This window comes from Neodiprion virginianus, chromosome 1 (genome assembly GCF_021901495.1).
Source record: "Neodiprion virginianus isolate iyNeoVirg1 chromosome 1, iyNeoVirg1.1, whole genome shotgun sequence".
Classification (NCBI taxonomy): Eukaryota; Metazoa; Arthropoda; class Insecta; order Hymenoptera; family Diprionidae; genus Neodiprion; species Neodiprion virginianus.
Genome location: NC_060877.1, coordinates 9,219,049 through 9,244,894, shown reverse-complemented (window position 1 = coordinate 9,244,894; position 25,846 = coordinate 9,219,049). Strand labels below are relative to the sequence as shown.

Genomic DNA, 25,846 nt, shown 5'->3' with positions numbered 1-25,846 from the left:
TCCCCCTCTTTAATTCTAACATTGGCGCCTACCGTCAAAACACCAACGGTACATCGGCGCTCGACTCGACACGCCACAGGGGCATTCGACTCTCCGTTTTCACCTGAAAGAAACGGCAGGTGAAGGTGGATGTCGCTGCGGTGTGAAGTATCGTTGTGTCTTCGTTGAGACGATCCGACAGTTTCCTCGCGAAAGAACGTTGTGCTCGAGGAAGGAATTCAAAATTTAAAAAAAAACAAAAAACGACGAAAGATGGGAAGTTCGCGCAAAGAGAGATGCTTGATAATAGTCGCACTCTTTGTGGCGTATCTTGAATTAGGTGAGTTAAACTACTCGTATTTCACCTACACATGTAACAAACGCTGGCGTGCCTGAATCACTCAACTTGTATGAATATAACTACCGCAGGGTACGTATTTCAACTGGGCGGGGCTTCGTTACAACTTTTATACTGACCAAGTTATTACTTGGATACGCGTTTGTACCGTACAACATGTTTATTTATAACATAATTCTTGTCGATTGTGCAAGTTAAGGCGTAAATTTGTGCAACATTCCATAGTGTATCTATTCAATGAAGCATCGTTGCAAATTGAAACGCCTGAGAAGGAACGTGCAGAGCAGTTTGTAATCCCGAAAACTATCGGTCGTATCGGAAACTTTGCAAAAAAGTTAGTCGATCTTTTTCGCGAAGTATCAATATCCGTGTAATAATATTCGTGCAAGCATGGTTCTTCATGGAATTAATCCATCCGGGAATTGCGTTGAAGATTGTTTTCTATATTAAAAATTGACAAGCTATTCCGCTTGTTCGTAACAGGCATCTAATTACTCACGACGCGTACTTTTAACGCGTCTTGTACTCATGCTGTAAAATGTTATTTTCTCCCCCCGTGATGTGATTACGGAGTGGTTAAGAGGTCAAAGAGCAATGAATTACACCAATGAATCCACCGTCCGTCTTAGTTTAGATGACGAATTCTACCGTACGCTTCACTTTCTCCAGAGTTCAGTATCATCGTACATTATACTCTGGCAATGAATTACATATTAAAAATTGAAAAATAGATTTCGTTTCCCTTGCGTCTCATGTTTGAGTAACTACCGTAAATGGCGAAAAACTTTCTTCGAGTTTCCATGTTCCATTCGTAGCGAAAAAATGTGCGTAGGTACGGAGTACTTGACTACACGGTCAGCAATTATCGCCACATAATTTAATTCCTGACTTGTATACTCGAAAATATTTTCCGATATGTATGTACGTGCATAATTGGTATATAAACGAGCAAACCATTTACTATGCGGTATAAGCCCTCGTCACAGTTGGGGATGGGAAGAGATCGTTTTTGCGGTAATTACATTTCAGCTGGAGCGCAAGAGGGTTAATTGGTTTTGAATGCCGAATACCGATGGGACCGGGCTGGGATTTAACGAAGATAGCTATACAGGGCCATGTAGCCTATATGGGCGATTATAATTTAATATCCGTATTCCACGTTCTGCTACGCGAGTCAATCTCGATCGCAATTATTGGTTTATTATTACATCTACGTGCAAGAAATCCAATTCGCGGATACCCATCGTAATGAAGTTAGTAACATTATCGTAACGATTTATGCTAAGAATAAACATATAAACCGTTATTTCGCCACTTTGGAATTGTCTGAACTTCAGTAAACATTAATAAATCAAAAAATACTCGCATTTCGAAATCTTTGTTCCTTCGAAATCATTGTAAAATTGAGAAACTAGCGATATTTTTCCCCAATGTTTCGTTACGATAACGTTACTAACTTTAATCTCGTGGTTAGCCAAGAAATTTGAAAATCGAACGTTACACTTTTCTATTTTTTAATGAATGTCTCAATAGTATGGGAGAGAAATTAACCGCGTGCTAATTATCAAACGCACCCACAACACTACGAATTTAGGCTGTGTTAATCCGGACAGCGCGGTCTGTATTGAACGAAAAGACAAGGGTCTTTGGTTTGGTGCCATCACTGTTATATGGTTTGAAAAATGTCCATAGACAAGATTAACATTTTCAGCCGTATGTAATTTGTTTGTGAAATACCTCCAAATTCCCAATTTAAATGTTAATCGAATTGGCGATTAAGTTATTCATACATTTTCCCATTAAGACGAGGATATCAGACTAGTAAATCATTCACAGCTCGTTGAACGTGATTATTAAAGGATATGCCCGCGGATACTCTAAACCGCAATTTCAGTTCATTATTATTTCGTCATTGATTATAATATTTATTTTTAATTTTATGTGACGTTATTCAGCGAACGCAATTGATTGCTATCAATGCCTGGGTACGGATTCGGGTCATCCCTTTCAGTGCAACGAGTTTCTGACGAGCGACATCGACATTCAACCAGAGCCATGCGATAATGTTTACGGTGCTCAATACTGCATCAAGCACATTGGACGATTCGAGGGTAAATCGAAAATGATCCTCGCATTGCACCAAAATAATCGGAACTAATTCCCCTGGTTAACATTAATTTATGACATCCAATAAACCGTACTAACACCAATTAATAATGCTTATAATACTAATAATAGTTAATGGTAGAACGGTAAAGTAATTTATAGAATAACAAATTAACGGGTACATTTCGACGGCACTATGGAAGATCGTGATATCTCAGATTGTGCCAGAAGAATGTGACATCAAATAATTGTTTGAATCGTTTTCTCATTTATTTAACTTTCACAATGAGGAACCAGAAACTTTCACATAAAATCGAACAAACAAATATTCTTCAATTCTAATGTGTCAATTACATTGGGTTTTTCAATTTATGAAATGAAGACAAAAATTGTATACATTACGGAATTGGAATGATATTCACACAGATCCCTACACTGGGCTTACAGAATGGTCAGAAGCTTTCACGCGAAGTCGAATTCATTGTCAAGGATAAATAGATGAGAAAATGATTGAAACAATTATTGAATCTATTGGAAATAAATGCTTCGTATAATTCACGCACCCAAAATTCCAGTGCCAAATCAATGAAAACTTTAACCTCGGTTAAGATGTCACGTTCTTCCATACTGCCAACGATATACGATTACACATACCACTGATGAACTACGAGGAAACGGCGAATGGCCCAGAAGTAAAATCTTCAAGGCTGTTAAAACTGTATTAATGTTATGAGGTTGAAGTTATTAACGTTACTTTAACGATACATGTTTAGGGAAATTGTTACTTCGCAGCCGCAGGATTATCTGAAATTCAGCTAGTAAATCATAACAAAGAAAACATGTTCGTATTTCGAAAATCCAACTCCTTGAAAGTAGTTCTAAAATTGTCCAACGATTTATTCCATGACGTTTCGTAACGTTAACGTTACTACCTTCGATATCACGTATTGTTAGGAATGTTTACGATTAGAAAAATGTTACTAACAACGTATACTCTTACTACCCAACACTGTGTACGGTCGTCGTTAACATCAGAAACTAACATGATCGTAGCACTTGTAATTTATACACTTGTGTATTACAATGGAATTACACCCGATCAGCTTACAACTGGCTTCCCCCATCGGAGACGTAGAGGCGACTGACGGCAAATTATCGAGTATCTGTTTATGTTTATAATTCGCCTCTATACCATTGATCATAAGCACCTACCTGTACCTCTTCACTAACGGAAATTGAATTTTTGGTAACGATCAAGCCTTGGGTCTAGACTGCTATCAGTGCGCATCAGCTTCGGAATGGGAATGCATGGAGGGTGACTTGGTGAAAGAAGCTTTGCAGTTGAAAAATTGCAGTCACGTTTTCGAGGCCCGCTACTGCGTCAAGACCGTCGGACGATACGGAGGTCCTTCGAAAACAGTCTCTTTCCTCTTTGTTTCTTTCATTTCGTCTCGAGTTATCAGGTCGAACGCGGGACTCTGGCAAAATAAATCAGAGAACACGATTAAATTCAAGTTGGTCTATAAGAAGCGGCCTTATAACGAGAGATGATTCCGTTTCTTTGAAATTCCCCGTCCAAACTTTTCCTTGCCTGTGTTTTTTTTTCTGCTTTACCACCGTGACGAAATATGTCACGAAATCATTTTTCTCGTTATTCAGTGCATTTCGTTCATGTTATAAAAATGATTGTTTTACAAAGTAATTGACGCATGTGAGCTTGTCATTTCGGCATGTATCGAAAAAAATTTTGTACGCAAAACAGGAATGTAAAAAGATGTGTGAAATATTGTTATTGTCTGAAATTCGAAATGTTAAGTGATGAAACTAATGGCATAACGATCGTTCAACAGGTGGAATTGGGACGAAGAGATATTGTTCGTCACTGGATCTGGGCAACTACTGCAATTACGTACAACAGCGTGGCGACACGCTCGAATATCGTACTTGCGTTTACACTTGTAACGGTGACGGATGTAATCCGGCATCCCTCGCCGCATTACCGAGTATAATTTCTCTCTTAATTCCTAGTTTCATTATCGGCTACGTGATGATATACAGGAGGTAATAATTCCGTTGTAAGTATATGTCTACAAAAGTCCGGAAGAACAAAATCGAGAAAAAATACAGAGTAAAATATTTTATAACGAAATATATGAATTTACCAATCGTGTAGATAAAATTTTCGAAAATTTCGAGGCATAAAAAATTAAAATTAAAATACACGTAGAATTCGACGATTGATAGTTAAACGCATTATATGATGAGCTGAATCTCAGGATGAAAAGATATTTTATACACTTCAAACTTATAAGTTGATAATGATAGTATATACCTTAATAACCGTTAATATAACTTCATGAGATGTATATTAGATGTATAATAAACCAATGTACTGGAATTTGAATCGCTAGTAGATTTTATAATTATACTTGATATTTTTTTATACACGCTTCTGCGATGGGCAATATAATTTAATAATTTTATCGATAACGATAATGTATTGCTATTTTGATTCATTCATTTCTATGCATACATACAAAGAAGGAAAAAAATTGTTACTGCTTATATGAACGCAAGCTGTACTCTTTTCTAATGACAAACGTTATGTTAATATATTTTATATTCGAATTTTATTTAGTAAGTATATAATAATAATCTCTTGTCTAAGACGATGTATTATATAGGATTTAGAATATAGTTAGATTAAATGTGTGAGTCTCTAGATTTCGCAAGTCACAACGTTTTTTAAAAACGGAAATAACTGATTTATAATCCGTCCACTATTTATAATCATTTTATTCATACCCTATTTGATATTATTAATGAAATATCATATGCGTATCGATACCCACGAATTCGACCGAGAAATTTTATATAAGTTGTATTGAAAATACGTATGGAACTGCGTAAAAATTCAGAGATGTATTTTCTGTTTTCTTTATTGAATTACAGGCTAAATTAGAAAAAATTCTCTGCTTACATTGCTTATAATAAGTACAAATAGTGAACATTTATATAATATACATTATAGTATAGCTACATACATAATTGCCAAAATTCATTTCCCGTACGTAATAAGTACATAGTACATAATATTGTACGATATAATATCTAATTTTTGTGCATGTTCTTTCCTAGTTTTCTACGCAAAATATTTATGCATACTATCTTTGGCATATGTAAGGCAATCTTGTTAAGCAAAAACAGTAAATCATACTTCGCAAAGTATTGTTTTATCAAACATATTATTTTTTTTCTTCCGAAAACTTTCCTTGTCTGAGAAAATAGCTGCGTCCTAGTTATAATTTCGTCAAACTGTTTCTCCACTTAATCGTTTCCCGTTTCTTTTTTCTTCTTCTTATTTTGTTACCTTACAAAACTCCCAAATTTTACATCTTACACTCAGCTTTGCCGAGCGCTGATTTTGTCAAGCATACAAGACATACGCCGAGATAGGTTACAATTTTGTGTTCTAAGTAATACATTCGCGGTACAAATTAAACACGATCATTGAATGACCAAAATTAATCTTAAGGCTATAGCTAATCATTTAGTAATACAACGCACATCTAACATCAAATAAAGTATAGGTGCAGATAGCATTATATTCTGCTTAAAAAAAAAATATTAAAAAAAAATATTACTAATGTTAATAATTAAACGTTTCGTTTGTATTGAGAAAAAAATTAAAAATTTGTCAGTTCTGTCAATCGTGTATCTGAATTTTTAAACTTATACTCTGATGATTATAATAGGCACTTATGATTATATAATTTTGTTCGCAAGAATCTACTGTACTTTTGCAAAATGTATTTATTATTGTAATCAAATTAAAACGTTATTATGAGAATTTTATATTTTCGGCTACGCGAATTGAACTTGGAGAAAACCTTTTCTTGCATTCGTAATATTCTGACACACATTTCTATTAAGTTCAGAAAAAGCTGTGAGAAAAATTCGAAGAAAATCATTGAAGGCAAAGTTTGAACCCAGTTTTGGCAAAGGCACGATATAAATAGATTATACGGATATTGCATAAATAGCAAAAGCTGTAGACTATTTGACTAATAGTGCTAGGAAAATTTTTCACATCATTGATGGCTCCTATTTTCAAAAGTTTGTACCAATTGATTAAAATATTTCATTTTCAAAGGTATATCTATGTACTGTATGTATTTTAGTAATTATGATATATAATTACAAATTCATCACTAGTTTGCTCTATTTAATAGGCATATTTTCATTAACAGTTTCATATTGATTGCTTGTTCAACGTATAATATTAAAATGGTCAATACAAGTTCATAAGTCAAATTTCACGACAAATATCCATCCAACTGTAATACTGAATAGCTTACATAGGCATATGTATTTAGATATGATTCAAAATGATTCAAATTCAAGATCATTTCCACACATTCGTTTATTCAAAGTTCGAACAGCTGGGAAATGATTGAATTCATCTATGAAAAGGCAATTTTTATAGAGACTGTGCGATTAAATAGCACATGTTTTGAAAAACTAAGAGTATGTTCAGTATTCCAAGTATCATACGACAACGCCAACGTTTAAAAGTGAATTTGAAGAAAAAAAAAAAAAAATTGCAATTTATTGTATGGAATTAAAGGAGAATCACAAGTTTTACGTAACACAAACTTATGGTGATTTTTCACTCGAAATGGCCACGTACACGACACCTTTTAGCGACAAGCATTAATTAGGAACAGAAGTACTTTGCTACTCAACCACTGTTAATGATAATCCTGTTCAATGATTTTGTAATTTGATTACTTGTTCTTCGAGCTCCTTGATCCTCAGCTGACTGTTGGCCAACTGTCGTCTTACTAATCTCAGTTCATCGGTTTGTCGAGCAAACGCAGCTCTCAACTCGGATTCATTGATTGGAGGTTCCGTGATGCCGATTGTTTTGTTGTCGTTCAATGAAGAAGCCATAATATTGTTCTATAATTACACAAATTCCATTATCAGTGTGTATCCCAATCTGACTTGTTGTTAGAAGCTCGAGTGCCATTTGAATTCTCTCTTTTGAATTATATTTTTTCCCCTAATCACAAATAGTGTAACATCTATGTACAACAATGTACAAACAGTATACATTGCAGCGATAAAATTTATTGAGTGATCAAGGTATACGCGGTTGAAAAGCATTACACTAATATACTATATGTTAGTTAAAAAGCTACAAGTGAAATATTATTATTTAATTTCCACCGAAGATGGAGACGTCATACTGGCCAAACGTTGCAATTGGTAGTAACATACAAAAGTACCCTCACCAGAGAATGAATGAATGAAGTAGCCAAAACAAATAGTAAATAAAACATCGGACCAAAAAATAAAGACACGTGAACGTACCTTTCGGTAATAATTAGTTACACTTCCAAACTTGTTCACGAGCTCATGGAATTCAGTACTACATCTCGTTGGCTTGGTGTGGACCATGCAAAGTGTTAGTGTGTTAGGTATACCGTTGATAGTATTTTCTTATTCTACTACCATACTCTCGGCGAAAAATAAGGATTTTACATTCGGCTTTCGAAATACTTTTGAAAGAAAACGTAAACTCGGCTTGCATTGTGAAAAACAAAAAGAAAAAGAAAATGAATCATCTGATGTATTACTTTGTTACTATTCCAAAGGTCAGAAGATGATCGACTAAAATGTTTTCAAAATAGCAAAAAGCGTTTCGATCGTCAAAATAATGTATACTTGTGTTACATTTGGAATAGTAAATTTACTGTGTTAGGTAACATTACATTACGCACATCAACGTCAGAACATTCTAACCACTCGAGATAAATTAAACAAATTTTTTAACAACACTGCGTTCTCTACCGTCACATTATAATATTGTAATACTCTTATTATTATTCTGGTTAAAGTTTGTCCCAACTTAAGTATTTAGCAAATCAATTACAACAAAAACAAAACTAATGACAGTAACATACAATTGAATATGTAACAACCGATTAAGAATACGTTTTCACTCACCTGCACTGTAACATTGCCGAATTTTTGCTGCAGCTGATGAATTTTTGTACTCTGATTGCTAGAAGTCTTTTGACTCTTTTCCGACATATCGTGCAACTCGACAGGTCTGTAATCTGGGACTGTCTCAGTAGACAGAAAGGCAAACTTTTTTTTAGTGTTCAAGTCGGTTGCCGCAGGCCCTTGATTCGGTTTATATGCCCGAGGTTTATGGGTTGTGATGCTACCGCCTATTAAAAATTAAATCAACAAATAGGTGACACAGTTTAACGATAATTATGTCAACTGTTAGTACGCAACTATTTTTTTGATTTTATTTGGTAAAAGTACGAAGATACTTGTAAGATGACTCACAAGGGGTGCATAGACTTGAAAAAGATCAGAGCCCACCTTACTACATAAATATTGTGTCGTAACATCTGATCGCACTGTACAAGAGCGAATGCTTTACCTGTTTTTAAAGAAATCAGATTTGGAGCACTGTTCATTCCGCTAATCCAATCTTTAGCCGACAAAGCAGGCGTAGTACTAATAGTGTCCGGGTATAAGTCTTCTTGGAACTGATCGCTCTGAAGATTAAGATAGTGAGAATGTAATAATAGTTGATTGTTACATTCAGCATAAATTTATAACAATGATATAATGAAAAAAATGCTAATCTTACCTTCCGGGGAACTATCATAGATATAGGTTCGCACATCCCTCGAGTGGCGTGTAGTTTATAAAATCTGAAAACCTCACACAGAGAGGTGGTCACGCCTCTCTTTGGCATCAGCCCCAACCCCCTTTGAGGATTGCCAGATATAAACTGGCTCAGAAAATGTAGCCAAGGTGCCTCGTTTGCAACCTCATAATATCTGATGTTTCCATCACCCTGCGAGATTCACACCATTGTAATGTTCATATAAAATATACGTTGGAGAATAACTCGATTATTGTTAAACGTAAATCGATGCCGTGAAAAAATAATGGTTGTGGAATTTATTGCGCTCTTGTCAAGACCTGACACGCCAAACATGGTAATCACCTTTCCAGCTAGATACACCATGTTTGTATCATGGTCATAAAAGGGAAATACTACGCCGCTCGAAGAATCGATTGACTCGCAAGCCAGAGGACTCGACAAATCGTGTTGACTCCAAATAGCATATTGCCTGTCGGAGTGTCTGCTGAATCCAGTGGTCAGGAGGCGTCCGGAATTACCGAGGAACACGACTTTGCTTGCTTTTGTTCCAGCATGGCATACACCTTCCTGAAATAAATGTACAAGTAGATAATCTGCATTCTGAAAGCCGTCGTTAGATCGATTCTAAGTAGACATTTTACATACCGAAACTACTATCCCAGACCTCGGTTCGAAGACTCTCAATTTTTTATCTTTACAAGTCGTTGCCAATAGACTGCCATCCCTGTTCAATGACATGCTGTAAATCACGTCAGGATGTCTGTCTATTATATTAACAGCTTCGCCACTATTGATGTCCCATACTATTATGAGATGGTCAAATCCAGCGCTGAATAATACATTTTCAGCCACTGGGTGCCACTCGATGTACGCCACGCGACGCTTGTGACCTTGCAGCTCGACGAGCCAGTCTGTCAGATTTCTGCCGAGGCCTCCATCCGGTATGTGCCACAACTTGATCTGGGAAGCATTTTAAACGAATTGGTCAGGAACACAGGTTGATCAAGGAGGAAGATTCTTGGAAGAGAAGCTGCGTCAATTTTAAGCTAAAGTACTCACCGTGCAATCGTCGGAGCACGACGCGATCACGTTGTCGTTGAACGGATTCCATTTGATGTCTAGTACTGGACCAGTGTGCCCGGTAACTCTGCTTGCATTAAAATCTAGTCGACCAGTCTGTAGAGTATTTGATTTGCATTATATTTGAAATATGATTTGCAGAGGATTGTCTTTTACTAATACAGACTAATCGACATCATTTTGACTGTTTCTGTTGTTTAGAGAACAATACCAGCTATCCATTTTTGCAGATTTATTCACGTTGAACACGGTTCCACAGGTAAAAACTCTCCTTGGCATGACGATTAGAGAAAAAAAAATGGATGACGAATGATATAGTGTTGCTCCGAGATAAAATGTGTCGAAAGGTATGATTCTGTGTACAGATGCAGTCAAAGCTTCTGTCTGGTAAAGTGTTGTAGTTGAGATTCAAGTACAATGATGATATTGAGGAGAATAAACAATGGAAAACAAAACGAAATGAAAGTATGACGAAAAGAAAGAATGAAGCTATGTTTAGTGATATGGTTGTTAAAAAAAAAAAAGGTTGGTTGTCAATTTATACCAAGCAAGTGTTAATTAGCATGAAATATTGTGTAAAAGGCTTCAGTGAAAGTAGAATTCTTTCACATATTTCGTGAAGCGAGTAAAATAATAGGTGCATGCTTCAGGAAGAGATGTTGTACTGTTTAAAAAGTTCTAGACAGTCTAATTTCATACAACTTTCAAAAATTGGAGTACATCGGCCTTGTTTTAACTTTTTTTTCCGAATAATCCTTAAAGTATTATTTTCGTGAAAAAAATATTTGAAGAGTATGATAAAGAGTTTTGAAAATTTGTACATTTAGAGGTGAGATCAGAAAATATTCTCGCCTTTCCCAAAAACTTAGTCTAGATGATTTCAATCTTCAGATCGAATATCAAAATTTATTGATCTTACGTTGTCGAGAGGCAAAACAAGAAAAGCCCCGCCGCCGGCAACTTCTGTAACGATAGCGAGAAACTTCGGATTCACTGCGCAAAACTGCGAGTCGTGGGCATTTTTAGTTATCTTGACATTGTCGTAACATTTTTCCCTCTTGGCCGGCACTCCGTAAACGTGCCGAAATTTACTACTCCGAACTCCTCGAAACCAGGCCTGTAAATCGGATAGAATTAAGTACATAACATATTCAAAACAAAGCTAGACAATAACGTGATCATGGATACGTGTTTGATAGTTTAAACAACATTGTTGCTCATCGTAATGCGTTGAACTTTGCCTCAAATTAATTGGCCAATCAAACACGTAAGCAATAATTCGGTCACTCTGATCGTCAGTGTGAATACTGTGAAGTTGAATTGAAATTTCGGAACGTACATAAATATGTATGTAATATATAAATAAATAAATAAATTTCTACACGCGTGCTCAGAGTGCAGAAAAATTATGTGAATTTGAAATGATGAAAATAAATAGATAAATAACATATCGCAACCAATTATGCAGCGACTTGAGCTTATAACGAAAAAAAAAAGTAACTGTACTTTCTACACGGGATATTCAACCGCACAATCATTTTCTATCATCTATAGCCATAAAACATCAACAAGACTCTTTATTACCTAATTAATTTTCTCTCCTGAAACGATCGGCTGCCAATTAGATACTGTCATTCATCAATATTCAAATATTACGGTACTCGTAATTTACGTAATTTTTCGGCCAAATAATCGATTTCTTTATTCATTTATTATACACTCTTATGTATAGGTATAGGTATGCATACACCCACATATCACGGCAAGAGATCGTTACATTACGTCATCGACCAACAATAAAATTCACTCTGACACGCTACGTGTTTGAAATGATGAATATGAGATTATAAAAACTTTCAGGAAACTGAAGTATACATTTTTTATTCGCTCTTTGAATAAATTGCGTCTTTTTCTGAATCTGTGATGAATATGCAGGTCAAACCCATTGTAAGAGCAATATCACAAATTTAGCGATGTTCTCAAGGATATGATTATTTGTACATCTTGGTTAAGAAAAAAAAAAAAATAGAAAGAAGAATAATCAAACAAAAATGCCGTTCAGGATTATTTAAAATTGTCTCTTTGTTCATCATCTCCTCTCTCGCAATATTGTCCAGGATATCGAACAACTAGTAATCGATAAGGATCAATTGACAATTAGAAGAATAACTATATCCTACGTGTATAAAAAATTAGTGTAATACTATAAAAAAATAAATGCTATAATATCAATTGCACTGCAACTATTTCTCACCTGTTTGTCTTTGGTCATGTTTGGCAAATTGTCTGCAACACTTTAGTCGAGTGTGGCAATAGCGAACATTCGTGATAATTTATTCATTTGTACACAGAAGAACAGGATGCGGGAGTAGAAGATAGGCGACGAACGACGATTCCATGCAACATCAACTCAATGCGCTTTTTAATTCTCTCGAATACGGTTTTTTTTTTTGCCCGATTTTTTACTGCATGAAACAGAAAAATAAAAACAAACTACTGAAGAACTACAAACACATAAAATCATATAAAGGTACCAATAAAAATCACATGTTTACCATTATATTATACTTTCAATAATACATACAACTATATACTTAATATGTATATGTATACATCGGAAGAAAAATTCTACAGAAACAATGACCACAATTATCGTTTGTCTGGTAGTGATTATCACTTGATAACTTTACCGATTTTTATATTAACTTTCGATTGTTACAAGGAACAATAGGCAGAATAAATGTAAAAGCGAAACAATTAAATTAGGCAGGACCGCATCGAGGAAGTCATTAATTTAGCTAACAATAAGTTTGAAACTGACGATGAGCCAATTTTCGAATTGAAAGTAATGAAGATATCAAACGTTTCGCGCCGCAAATGTAATTCATCCAATGGAGCTTGATTTCTCATCTTAATCAGCTAAATCGTTGCGCAAATTTAAATCTGTGCAACGCGGAAAAATTCTATAAAAATTTGTGTAACCATTGATCGATGCAGGCAAGAGGTCGAATGGCCAATTTCAGAATTCTTCAAAATATTCATCATTGCCATAAATAGTATTCTCTGCTCAGTTCGGCAGACGATAATTGTGGTCACATATACCAAAGTAAAAAAAAAAAAATAAGTGATTAAAATCATCAATTTAAGGTACATCCACCTTAAAGTTAAAAAAACAACGGTTTGCACGTAACACTTACACGCTATACAAGGTACATAAATAAAGGAAATTAGATAAGCAGAGAAATTCTTTAAATTGCCTCTTATCATAATGATAGCAAGGCATTGCAGATAAGACTGTAAAAATCTGCAGCAGTTTGGTTAAAGTCGGCTGTCACTTCCCAGAATCCCAATCAAACAAACTGATATGAGGTATACCTTAATGGTGTTGCAACAATTCTACATGGGGATATATGGGAAGATATATTACTTAATGGACGAGAATCTGAGACGAACCGAATCAATATTTTCCCTGAAACAGTTTCGAGCAGCTGTTTCTTCGATCACTCGATTCGACGATCCGCGTTTAGAACAGCAAATTAATTAGCCATATCCTCAGCGAGAAATTTGCCTGGAAGTTTCATTCACGCTATTTGTTGTAATACTTTCTTTCTCGTTATATTATAACTCTGCGGTACGAGCAGAAGCTCGTGTATAATTAACCGTTAATTGTTATAAACCAGGATAAGACGCAAGGTTCGTTTATCGAATAATATTTAATTATTTGTTAACGAATCGGCTAATTCGTTTATTTATTTACTTCTTGTTTATGTTAACGAGCTTGTCGCCGTTATGATGTGAAAAAAATTGGATGTTCACTTAACGATCGAAAAGATTCGCTCGCGACGAGTGCTGGGCCCTCACTGAATTTAGCCGAACGTTGATATTACATTACGAAAGAAGTCGACCACCTAGACGAGGTACAACACGTCTATGCACCTATACTCTGCTATCCAGGTGAGTCGCGATAGTGGGGAGAAAAGCGATTCATTTTCCATAAGGTGAAAACACAGTTAAATTTACTCATTCTTTCGTTCCGAGTGGCATTTGCCCTGAAATTTGGTTCATCGTTTATTTTACAACAATCTTATACAGCGTTTAATTTTTATATCATTGACTCTTATATTACGATTTCTCTACGATCCATTATTTTCACGTTTTTTTTTCGTGTGAAGCGTATCCTCGGGAGACTATAGATACAAAAAGGAAGGAAGAAACTAACAAAGACAATGATAGAAAAAAATATAGACCGATGTTTAAAACGATAAAAATAAATAATGTTTTATTAAAGAGACAGGCTGTAAATCGATCTTAAGAAAGAAGCTCGTATACGCAATTTTATTGGGAATTGTTTTTATTATTTTTTTCTTTTGATTCTTCCTCGCTGGTAAAATTGAGCGTGAGTCGCCATTGTTGATCTAATAAATTATTGGTATGCGTCGGAACATCGATCGGATCACTGATTAATTTAGCGGTAAAAATAATGGAGTACAGGACCTCGTCTGGATTAGAATTAGGGAAAGGCACTGTCGGACGAAATTAAAGATCGCCACAGTCACGCATACGTACAACATCGGTGAAACTTCGTAACGCGTACGGAAAAAAATAACTGTGTCATTCGAAAACTTTGTTACAAGTAATGAAATATAATATCCCCAATTTCAGAGCTGCAAACTCGTAAGTTTATTTATTTATTTTTTTTTCTTGCTGTTACCAGGTTTTTCAGTCTCACGACGTTCGTAAAGAAATCTAATCACGAGTAGTGTATTTTCAAATGAATACCCCGATTTATCGGATATGAGAATACAGAATAATATCGATTGTTTTAAGGAGAACGAAGCGATCGAAGAGGTCTTCAAGATGCGGAGGTGCGGTGCAGACTTCATCGGTCATGCATCGTACTCGCGTTTAAAATCAAAGTGTAAGGAGTGTAGCAGATCATGCCCGAGATCTGAGACCGTGCCAAATCTCGGGACCCCAAAACCCCAAAAGTTAAAGTCAACCGCAAATAGAGAAGCGCCGAGTACCGAGGCTTCTTCTTCGGTGATTCTATCCTGCGTAAAGTTTAACGATTCGAAAATTTATCGTAGCGAAGATGAATAGAACGGGATTGTGGCAAAATATCTGCAACTGTTACGCTGCCTTGTTATTGGAAAACATATTTTCTACAAAATTGTAAGACTAAATATTGTAATTGGAGTGAAAATATTTATCGAAAAAATTGAGTATGGCAGCTTTTTTTCACCTACGAAATTACAATGATCTCAATCGCAATTAACGAGCATTCGAGTTATACAAATTAGAAATAGATAATCGACGAAAAACAGGACTGTCTTATCGTACGTTCAATGCGTATACGCACTTAGCAAGAATTTATGCCACAATTTTTGTAGTTATGATGCATAGCTATGAATATACAGAATGGCTTCAAGTTCAATTTGCAAACAGATGATGGAACCTTCTTTTTAGCGTCTGCAAATTACGGCTGTAAAAATGGTAGAAAATAAGTCAAAATTAGAAATAACAAGCTAGCCGCATTATTAGAGTTTTGAAAAATTCAAATTGAGGAAGGACCGTGCACATCAGCTCAAGACAATTTGGTTTCACAAGTATACTCGTTAACATCCGAAAATATGCATAACTCGAGTAGGAAATATATCTATAACATAGATACATTATCTATCATCCTTATATAAAACTATTAGTTATTACATAATATTAATATTTCATAAATTTCATATTTTTCTTGATAATTCGGATGCCCCTCCAAACGATATAAGGAATTTCCCTTTTTCCCGTATATTTTTCGGAAAAATTGTTTCTCAAATTGTAAAAAATATCAGAGTAAAAATAAAACTTGATTTCTCTGCAAAATTTTGCGATTGGTAAATTTTGCCTGATATTGTTTTCACTGCGAGATGAAGGACGTGAATTTGAATATCAAACTGCTGAATGTAACGTTTTCAAATGGTTGATTAATAAATATCTCACACAAATGGCAAATATACAATATTCGTACAAGATACACCGGATTTTTTTACCATACGCAATACAGGTGATTACATATTGATACACAATTTTCTCATACTTGTGTACTAGAGAAACATATACATACAGTATGAGAACAGAACGAAGAATACAGTGAAGACAGTGAACGAGAGAACAGCAGCTAAGCATAATTTTGCGAAGAGTCGATAAAACTGCGTAGGCATGGTATGGATTAAAGTCTAATGTAAAGCTATGTATTATGTATACAGTACATAAACACGTTACGTCATTCACTGAATGGGAAACTTGCGCGCAAGTCGCCGTAATTCGAACATTCGTTATATTCACCTTACAATACCTCGGCTCATGCGGAGAAGTATGACCTTTTATATTGAACGAAACAACGGCGATGATACACCTACGATGATAGTAGAATACGATAAGGCATGGAAACAAGGCTGCAAAGACGAATACAAAACACTGCTAATTGAATATTCCGTTGTAACAGACAAGGCGGCGCGTCTCCGAAATACGTTATCTTTATTCCTCCCGATAATCGCTTCTAGAATTAGGCCTATTTGTCTAAGTTACACAGGATCTAGAGCGATTGATTGCGAATACTCGCAGATTCTTTCTCTGGGGAAATAATGTGGTTAAAAAATTATTGCAAGTCGCTTTTGGTTCGAGACGTGAAACCACAGTCTGCGGTATAACCGATCATCGAGTATTCCCGTACGCGGAAATGATTCGCGATTGTATCCGGCGAAACGTGACGAAGAGATAAGAGGTCATCGACCTCTGCAACTCGCTGCTCGCCGTGGTAAAAGTCTTACGAGCTAGGGAGAAAGTTTTTTTATTAAAAAAATTCGTTGCATTTTTGACTCGACGCTACTAAATTTCTTAGTCGTCGTTGGGTTGGATTAAAACATCGATTTTTTCGTTCAACCGACCGTGTAAAATTGTACCAAAGCCGTCGGTGTTTATCCACGTTCCTCGTGAAACTTAAGTCGACATAGGCTATGAATGAAACTTTGTTCGCTTTTGTTTTCTTACAAAACAGAGTTTAAGGAAAATATTGACGTTGCGACTGACCAATAAATCTTGATATAAATTTGCCTACGGATCACATGCTTTTCTTTCAAAATATGTACATACCAGTGTAAACAGTTGATGACCAATTTAAACACTGCAAACGGAGCGGATAGGAAATCAGGTGTGAAAAAACTGTTTACACTTTTGAATTGGAAAATTACTTGGGAGAGATTAGAATTAAATGTAATCTAATGTGATACACATGCTTAAGCGAAAAACGCGGGAGCAAAGCAGAGATGTAACGGAAAATAATCGATCGGAAGGCTGTAAAATTATCTATAATCACGTAATTTGAATGACGGCAGTAAATTGTAATAGCAATAACTGAAATGCAAAGGAAAAATTTTTGTACTGTAGGGAAAATATTCTCACTCGTTCGCTAGGCTTATAACAGGCTCGAATGTCGATCGCGTTAGTGTTTGGAGGGTTGCGAGAATCTTCCTTTCCTTCGGGTTCTAGCATATCGCTTAGCTTCTCCTTAAACCGATGCATGTCTCGTATATTTTTTGAAATATTTCTTCCTATAAGAGAGGAAAGCCGGGTTTAATAAATAGCGTGGAGCCGCTTAATTATATTGTATACTGGGTTTGACGTAAAGCTTCGTGACGTTAAATAATAACGGAGAGAATAAATTGTCCGTGTTGACACGCCGATGACTTCAATTGAAGTAATTAGCGTTCTCGCACGCTGGTTAGGCAATAAGTGTAATAAATGTATCGTGACAGTGTCGGAAAACCGAACAGTAAGAAGAAACAAGCATGCTTTGTTATCGATTTTTTATGTCTTCGCAAGTGGACAAGCGTCACTTGACACTTTACGCAACATGGGACGGTTGACATTTCCCTATAAGGATACAAGAAATTAAGAAATTGACACAAACCGTTGCTGATTCAACGTAAAATATTTTCATCGATGTATATAAATTTCCTATTTCAACATTCACGATATACAGTATTGATAACTTGCACTTCAACACGCGGGAGATGAGATAACTGCTGTTTAATCACGCTTGTTCATATAACCGTGGAAAAGAATTCGTACACAGATCCGCTAGTCGACTGTTATTCAGAGCTCAGTGCTTATATTTATTCATCCCTCGGTCATAGGCTATGCGGATTGAATAGATCACGATGCGCGTAACGAATTTTTACGCCGTTGTTGCAGCCACGTAACAAGATCTTTGGTGTCGATGGTGTTGCAGATCCAACGGATCACCCGTGACTGTGACCAGTTGTCAAAGCTCACTCGAATCATTTCAAATCCTGAACACCCGCAAGTAATTTAAAAGATCAGGGAGTCTTCGACGAAATACATTTGTTGAAAACAGTAGCTTTCTTCAATTATTGTAATATTATTAAGAATAAAAATGGGCTCAGACTACGCGCACAGAAAATGGTGTCACTTGCGAAAGGTTTTGGAAAGATCCGGGCCGTTTTGCAGGCCCGACTTTGAACCCTCGCCGAACACTTTACAGTTTTTAAGCGAAAATTGCAAGTTATTAGTTATCGGAGCAGGAGGATTAGGCTGCGAACTTCTCAAAGATTTGGCGTTGATGGGATTCGGACAGATTCATTTAATCGATATGGATACTATTGAACTTTCCAACCTCAATAGGTAGATACCGTATGATAACCTATGAATATGTTTTTTTCCACAATTCTAAAATAACAAGCTATCATCTTTTCTTCGTTTATAATAGATTTCTTTCGTTTATCACAAACAGGCAGTTTTTGTTCCGTCAGAAAGATATCGGCGCCTCAAAGGCTGAGATTGCAGCAAAATTTATAAACACACGAATACCCGGGTGCCATGTCACACCTCACTTTTGTAAAATACAAGACAAAGATGAGGCGTTCTATCGACAATTTCACATCGTAATCTCAGGCCTGGACTCTATTGTTGCCAGACGATGGATTAACGGCATGTTGATATCTCTGTTAAATTACGAAGATGGAGAATTGGATCAGTCTAGTGTCATTCCAATGATAGATGGAGGTACGGAAGGATTTAAAGGAAATGCCAGGGTGATTTTGCCTGGCCTGACTGCCTGTATCGAGTGTACATTAGATCTTTATCCTCCACAGGTAAAGCTTTCCAAAACATGGATTGCTTCTCAAATATTATATGTCACTACTACATTTCATCCTATACTTCATTAAGATAACAGACATTTTTTCTTCCAACATTCAAGAAACTTTGAAGTCAGATTCCTTAAGACATGAAATCTGAAACAGGAATATGCTTGTTCAACAGGTTACATATCCGCTCTGCACAATAGCAAACACACCACGTTTACCCGAACACTGCATAGAGTACGTAAAAGTAATGCAATGGCCAAAAGAAAACCCATTTGATTGCCCTATCGACGGGGATGATCCGCAGCATATAAATTGGATCTATGAAAAATCAAACGAAAGGGCTGTTCAATTCAGTATTCAAGGCCTGACGTATAGACTAGTTCAAGGTGTTGTTAAAAATATTATTCCCGCCGTTGCATCTACCAATGCAGTTATTGCTGCGTCATGTAGTACAGAAGTATTCAAACTAGCAACCAGTTGTTGTTCATCGCTGAACAATTACATGGTAATTAATGAACAGATTCTTACTTGTGTCATTCAGCTCCTAATACTCCATTTATGTAGCAAGATTCGAATATTTGCTCTCAACTTTCTTAGGTATTGAACGATTTGGACGGTATTTACACTTATACATATGAAGCTGAGAAGAAGGAAGATTGTCTAGCTTGCAGCCAGATCCCAAGAGAAATACAAATAAGCAATTCGACACTGAAGCTGAAAGATTTGCTAGCAATTTTATGCGAGAGGGTTGATCTGCAGATGAAAAATCCTGGTATAACTGCAAATGTCAATGGAAAAAACAAAACTCTTTACATGCAAACAGTAGCTAGTATCGAGGAGAAGACTAGAGAAAATTTGAACAGATCCCTTGTTGAATTGGGTTTAAGAAATGGATCTGAAATAATGGTGGCTGACAGTACAACGCCAAATACAGTTGTAATGAAACTAAAATTCTCAACTAGTACTACAGATATAGACATGCTATAGCTCTCATCGGATAGCTTTTGTGCACATGATAATCATGTGATAGGAGAAATATTATCTATACATTGAATCCTAAAATATTTATATGTAAATTGATTAAAAACCTTAAATTTTTGTAAAAAATTAAAAAAGAAATCACATTACACTTAGATTGCAGAGTAATTTTTGTTTACACTTACCAGATACCAGATATACGCGTATGTATATATACCTATATATTTTTTGTCTAAATTTATAAAATACTTTTATGGCACCCATTTTTGATAGATGTTTGAAAAATGAAAGAAAAATTAAAGGTAATAAGTACAAATACTGTTCTAAATTGTTGTATTTTTATCCTCACCCCGGTTTAGAGGTGGTAGATTTGTAGCAAACTTATCACCAACAAGTAATACAGAATAAAAATGATTGTTAATAAAAGTTAATAATAGGTGTAAATTGCTTGATTTATGATTCATTATCTTTAGTATTCTTACTGTCAACAGCATGTTCGGTGTTTACGCTTGAAAATTTTTTGTTTCTACACGAAAATGAAAAATGACCATATACAATAATTGCTTGGTCAGGTAAAATACGCATCTAGCAAAACCTACATACTTTCATTCATTTGGATCAATATCCACTTGTCATATTATTTTATTTTATTCCGCTCATCACCAGGTTTGTTTGTTACTTTTTTTCTATTGTAGAATTTTTTGTATTTTTTTTTTTGTTTGTTTGCCATACGGGCGAACCGCACTGTCCTTCCTGCACTTAACATTTCCCATCTCATTCCATTCATCCACTAGATTTGGTTGTACGAAAAAAAAAAAAAAGTACAGACATGATCAAACTCACTGCACAGTTTATTGATGGCAATTGACAAGATCCATCGATAAATTAGTGATGAAAATTTCTATTTCACTGGGCAATTCTTCCTGGCAACATTCTAGTGTCGAAGTACAAGAGATTCGGCTTTAAAAAAGTAGGATGTTTTTTTTTTTTTTATTTTATAGATTACTAATAGTAGTAAAATTTATTTGTGAGTCAAATTATCGAATAGTTAAACGTGTGGCCTGTAATTGTTAGTAACGATTTTTTGTAATTTTCCTTGAGAAGCAAAACTAAAAAAGTTTTCAAATGACAGGTATTGCAGGTTTCCGCATCCCTTCAAGCATAAATGTGACAAAGATCCATAGTTATGAATACAGAATGGCTTCAAGTTCAATTTGTAGTCAGATGAAGTAACTTTTTTTTCAACGTCTTCAAATTACGGCTCTAAGCATGTTAAAGAATAAACCAAAATTAGAAATGACAAGCTGACCACATGATTAGTTTTGAAAAAATTCAAGCTGAGGAAGGACCGTGCACATCAGCTCAAGACAATTTGGTTTCACAAGTACACTCGTTAACATCCGACAATATGCATAACTCGAGTAGAAAAAATATCTATAACATAGATACATTATCTATCATCCTTATATAAAACTATTAGTTATTACATAATATTAATATTTCATAAATTTCATATTTTTCTTGGTAATTCGGATGCCCCCCCAAACACTTGTTTACAGCGACAAGGAATTTTCTTTTTCTCGTCTATTTTTCGGAAAAATTGTTTCTCGAATTGTAAAAAAGAGCAGAGTAAAAATAAAACTTGATTTCTCTGCGAAATTTTACGATTAATAGATTTTGCATGACATTGTTTTCACTGCTAGATGAAGGACGTGAATTTGATGAATGTCAAACTGCTGGATTAAACGTTTTCAAACAATTAATTATTAATTATCCCATACAAATGGCAGAAATACATTCGTAGAAGATACACCGGGTTTTCTACCATACGAAATAAAGTATAGGAGATTACATATAGCATGACTAAAATTTGGTCAAAAATTGAATGTATTGAAATGAAGCTAAATGTGGGCAGCTAATTTTAGCGGAATGTCCAACTTCAAGCATGTGAGAAAGCTACGATGTTCCAACTAAATGTTATCAAGCTAAATGTAAAATCATAGGTAGGCATTGATAAACAGGAATAAATGCATGGGTGAAATGATACACGGTAAAGTAACACACGATACTTACACGCCTGCAGTGAAAATGCAAAATTAATATTAGATGAGTACCTCAATGATCTGTCAATCCATTTTTGATGATACGCAATATGTTGTAGTTAAAGAACAATAATAGCTTGGAATTTTTCAATGGATGAGAAGGTATAACGAATTTCTGGTATGTACGTCGGCAGTGTTCACATCCTATTATTAAAGGTGTTCCTAACAATTCGCTTTTTACATTTAGAATATGATTACTAGAAAGTGTCCAGTTTTACTTTTAGTAGTATTTGTTTCTTTAACTAAAATATGGGAGGAGGGTGCACGATTTCAGTAAGTCATGGATGTGAATAAAATTGACGTTAGGCCTTGGCATCCACTTCCATAGCCACTTCACCAACGGCTTTTTCGGCCTTCTTTTTCTTCTTCTTTGCAGACTTGGGATTCGCCGAAGAGTTCAAAAGAGACTGAAATTAATACGTACAGAATAAAATTACTTTTACGTTTATAACACAATTTAGAAAGGTTTAACTCTTGAAATAGTGAATCATTTTTTTAGTTATTTTGGAGAGACAAACAATAAATGTCACATAAGACTATGAGAATAGATTCTAAGTAATTCAATTTCTATGGACCTTACCTTAAGCTCAGGGTCTTCAACGACACATTCGGAATGAAAAATCTCAAGATCACAAGGAATTCCCGTTATTTTGTGAGGTCCGTTCGGCATTAACAGCACTGTAAACTTGAATTGTGCTACATGCTCGGTTGGTTTTTCATACAAAACCTGAAATACATGGAACAAATTCAAGGCTTCTTTCTAGTTTCTCGGTCAATTGTTCTGTCACTCAGAGGATGACTCGAACAAACTGAAGACATTCTTCAAATGATTCATTAGGACGAATTTCTAAATACTAAGCGAAAAACTTATATGCAAGAAGATTCGTACCTGGAATGGTTCAATCAATCTGTGATTGACACATTCGACCACAGCCATCTTGGCTTTCTTCTCATCTTCAAAAGTGCGCAGGTTAAATGGCATGAGTCCGTGCTTGTGCGACAGTTCCGAATAAAACATACGAGAGGCTTTCAGTTTCAGCTGATAAGTTTCTTCCGTCTTTTTGTATATGGTCACTCTAGTATCTTGTTCTCGTCCAACACCATCGCCTGTGCTTACCAATACATCCATTGCGTACACCTAAAATCATTGTGTAATATTGATTACTCATCAAAATGAAGTAATACAATTCGTTTGAAAATTAGTCTATCTTAAATTCAGCGAATTATGCTTAAAAAAAAATGAAATCACGGCTTATCACAGGATCAGATAATAAAAATATTTAAAATCACATATTAATATGCATTCAATTCAATGTAAGTAGGTTACATTGTTTTTTTTATTTATACCTCGTGTGTATCGAGAGTAAACTTTTCATGTTCTTTCTTCTGAGCGTCATTTGGATTTTGAATAATCGTCTTCTCTCCGTCAATTTTGAACTGTTTTAGTTGATGGCTAAGCATCCCCTCAATAGGCTTGCATTTGTACGCCCCACAAATTTTTTCCACTGTTCCTGTGATCGTATAGGTCTGGTTGCATGAGAAGAAAAGAAATTTTTTGAATTACTCAACGTTTGAAAATTGGATAAAAAAAAGTTGCAATTTACAGAAAAAATCCGCCTACCTCAGTGCCTGGTTTAAGAAGTCGTAACGCAGCTTGCGAAGCATAGTGCGCAGCTAGCACTACGTCAGCCTTTCTACCAGTTACTTTATTTTCTGCCGAGGAACCAATTACAACGGTGTGTGCAACTACGGCTATGAAGCCATCTATGTGTGCACCAAGGTCTCTAAAATAAAAATATATAGCATACAAATACGTGAAGATGTTTTTTTGCTGGAACAGTACCGTTCACTCGAATATTGCTTTTCAACTGAGACTCACACTTTAACCATGTCGTCTGCTTTCAGAGTCAGATCAGGCTCACTCGGTACAGGTGAGAAATGGCAAATGCAATTGTTCACGGAAACGCAAGTGGGAAAAGCTATACCCTTCTTCAATTCCTTTTCCTTTTTGAAAGTTTTTCCAGTCTCTTCCGTCAACAGCTTATCTCCGTACTCGCATATCTCTCTAACAGATGCGCCAACGACACATTTTTCCAAGACCTGCTTCAGGACTCCTGCAGGATGAACAATGTAAATCAAATTATACAGCGATATGTTATGTATTGCTAAATTTTATCATGCAATTAGCCGTCTCAAATTGGAAAACGAACATGTTCTATGTATAAATGAAACTCATACTGCTATTCAAATAGGAATTTACTGGAACCACACATGCAGTGAATATGTTTAGTATCATAAAATTTTATTCAACGTAGTGAACACGCAGCCAAAACATCTTTCATTTCACTGCAAGTTAGATAAAAATCTCTCAAGTTCAAACGAATTACCCAAGCCGCTTGTAAGTAGTTCTGAGGGATTAAATTTCGGTATATGTGATGCCGAACATTTGAGAAATTTGATCCAGATATAGATGGGTAAACTATACTTTTGGTAAAATTAAAAAATCTGATCAATGCGGCTTGTGTGAAGGCAACTGGTACATGCGGTAAACAAAGTATTTATTTTTTTTAAGAATACCGAAATAGATTTCTTTGCAATAAACGTATATAAAACTCTATTTTAGTACGCAAAAAAGAGTAAAATTAGAATGTTGTCATTACGAAGTGAAGCCAGGCTTGGTGCATGATTTAGTTTGTATGGATAAAGCAAAGATATGAAATTATCATCCGGTTTACGTGTTAATCGAACCATCGATTTGGGGTACGAAAAAATAGCTGTGACATATCTAACTAATTAACTATTAATTGCGAAACGACGTAAAAAAGTTCATTAGGCACGACGCCAACCCACATGGCCAGGAGGCCCGGCATTGGCGCGCCACATTCCATATGGCCATCGGTAATTTTATTCGAAACTCAAGAGATTCTCGTTGTTACGGTGGATATTTTATGTTCATTAAAATCCTCATTTTATTCTGCTGTATTTTCTTACGGTTTACTATATCGCCGGCCATCTTATACTTGGTGACAACCAAGTCCTCGGCGATTGTCTTCTCAGCCTCCTCTTTGTCCGCCATGTCTTCTGCACACTGACCGGTCACGTGACACAATTGCTCTTGCTTTTCATTCAAGAATAGATGGCGCTCTGGACCAAAGACGCTCCCGGCGGAACCGGAAACGTGGCAACGGAAAATCCCTGACCCGGGAGTTGTGGGGGGAATTTAAAATTGTTTCGATATAATTCCACGCAGCTACTGAATATAATCAATGATTTAACAAAGCAGCTCCAAAGTATATTTTTTAGGTGGTCTTCTTCGATAGATCTTAAGATTCGAAGTTTTAATGACCTATGTAATGTTTTTCATCTTACTGCGCAATCATCTGTGATTTCAACA

General features: G+C 35.6%; 4 protein-coding genes across 8 annotated transcripts; 2 read left to right on the top strand and 2 right to left on the bottom strand.

Moving 5' to 3' along the window:
• Nucleotides 1-46: 46 nt before the first annotated feature.
• Nucleotides 47-6,298, top strand: LOC124301851 (uncharacterized). The gene is made up of 4 exons (XM_046757364.1): nucleotides 47-319; nucleotides 2,293-2,448; nucleotides 3,702-3,848; nucleotides 4,294-6,298. Exons 1-4 carry the CDS (start codon nucleotides 253-255, stop codon nucleotides 4,506-4,508), a joined length of 585 nt encoding a protein of 194 aa, XP_046613320.1. The 5' UTR covers nucleotides 47-252; the 3' UTR covers nucleotides 4,509-6,298.
• LOC124301769 (coronin-2B-like) lies at nucleotides 5,707-18,350 on the bottom strand. Of its 5 annotated transcripts, none has more exons than XM_046757171.1 (11): nucleotides 18,175-18,350; nucleotides 17,667-17,815; nucleotides 11,137-11,334; nucleotides 10,197-10,313; nucleotides 9,783-10,097; nucleotides 9,480-9,704; nucleotides 9,117-9,326; nucleotides 8,904-9,021; nucleotides 8,456-8,682; nucleotides 7,820-7,891; nucleotides 5,707-7,405 (listed from the first exon to the last, which is right to left on the bottom strand). In XM_046757171.1, exons 2-11 carry the CDS (start codon nucleotides 17,784-17,786, stop codon nucleotides 7,211-7,213), a joined length of 1,797 nt encoding a protein of 598 aa, XP_046613127.1. In that variant the 5' UTR covers nucleotides 17,787-17,815; nucleotides 18,175-18,350; the 3' UTR covers nucleotides 5,707-7,210. The 5 variants fall into 5 exon arrangements, with proteins under 5 accessions (XP_046613127.1, XP_046613146.1, XP_046613163.1 ...); XM_046757190.1 differs by lacking the exon at nucleotides 17,667-17,815 and adding an exon at nucleotides 12,472-12,682; XM_046757207.1 differs by lacking the exon at nucleotides 18,175-18,350 and adding an exon at nucleotides 12,472-12,682 and having other exon boundaries at nucleotides 17,667-17,805.
• Nucleotides 18,351-18,469: 119 nt separating this feature from the next.
• Nucleotides 18,470-21,666, top strand: LOC124301820 (NEDD8-activating enzyme E1 catalytic subunit). The gene is made up of 4 exons (XM_046757274.1): nucleotides 18,470-18,908; nucleotides 19,018-19,378; nucleotides 19,548-19,877; nucleotides 19,970-21,666. The coding sequence occupies exons 1-4, from the start codon at nucleotides 18,661-18,663 to the stop codon at nucleotides 20,357-20,359; spliced, it is 1,329 nt and encodes a 442-aa protein (XP_046613230.1). The 5' UTR covers nucleotides 18,470-18,660; the 3' UTR covers nucleotides 20,360-21,666.
• Nucleotides 21,266-25,568, bottom strand: LOC124301823 (proliferation-associated protein 2G4). The gene is made up of 7 exons (XM_046757290.1): nucleotides 25,444-25,568; nucleotides 24,332-24,566; nucleotides 24,074-24,236; nucleotides 23,800-23,979; nucleotides 23,342-23,590; nucleotides 23,033-23,179; nucleotides 21,266-22,859 (listed from the first exon to the last, which is right to left on the bottom strand). Exons 1-7 carry the CDS (start codon nucleotides 25,526-25,528, stop codon nucleotides 22,755-22,757), a joined length of 1,164 nt encoding a protein of 387 aa, XP_046613246.1. The 5' UTR covers nucleotides 25,529-25,568; the 3' UTR covers nucleotides 21,266-22,754.
• Nucleotides 25,569-25,846: the final 278 nt, after the last annotated feature.

Bases quoted from the DNA above. Each gene is read 5' to 3' on its own strand.
- LOC124301851 (XM_046757364.1), top strand. From the start codon at position 253: ATGGGAAGTTCGCGCAAAGAGAGATGCTTGATAATAGTCGCACTCTTT. The intron at 320-2,292 runs GTGAGTTAAACT...GACGTTATTCAG, and splicing joins TGTGGCGTATCTTGAATTAG to CGAACGCAATTGATTGCTAT. The intron at 3,849-4,293 runs GTCCTTCGAAAA...ATCGTTCAACAG, and splicing joins GACCGTCGGACGATACGGAG to GTGGAATTGGGACGAAGAGA.
- LOC124301769 (XM_046757171.1), bottom strand. From the start codon at position 17,786: ATGCATCGGTTTAAGGAGAAGCTAAGCGATATGCTAGAACCCGAAGGA. The intron at 10,314-11,136 runs GTAAGATCAATA...AATACTCTACAG, and splicing joins TTGTTTTGCCTCTCGACAAC to ACTGGTCGACTAGATTTTAA. The intron at 9,022-9,116 runs GTAAGATTAGCA...CTTAATCTTCAG, and splicing joins CTATGATAGTTCCCCGGAAG to AGCGATCAGTTCCAAGAAGA.
- LOC124301820 (XM_046757274.1), top strand. From the start codon at position 18,661: ATGGGCTCAGACTACGCGCACAGAAAATGGTGTCACTTGCGAAAGGTT. The intron at 18,909-19,017 runs GTAGATACCGTA...TATCACAAACAG, and splicing joins GAACTTTCCAACCTCAATAG to GCAGTTTTTGTTCCGTCAGA. The intron at 19,878-19,969 runs GTAATTAATGAA...CAACTTTCTTAG, and splicing joins CATCGCTGAACAATTACATG to GTATTGAACGATTTGGACGG.
- LOC124301823 (XM_046757290.1), bottom strand. From the start codon at position 25,528: ATGGCGGACAAAGAGGAGGCTGAGAAGACAATCGCCGAGGACTTGGTT. The intron at 24,237-24,331 runs GTGAGTCTCAGT...TTTTTATTTTAG, and splicing joins GCAGACGACATGGTTAAAGT to AGACCTTGGTGCACACATAG. The intron at 23,180-23,341 runs GTACGAATCTTC...CATGTATTTCAG, and splicing joins GATTGATTGAACCATTCCAG to GTTTTGTATGAAAAACCAAC.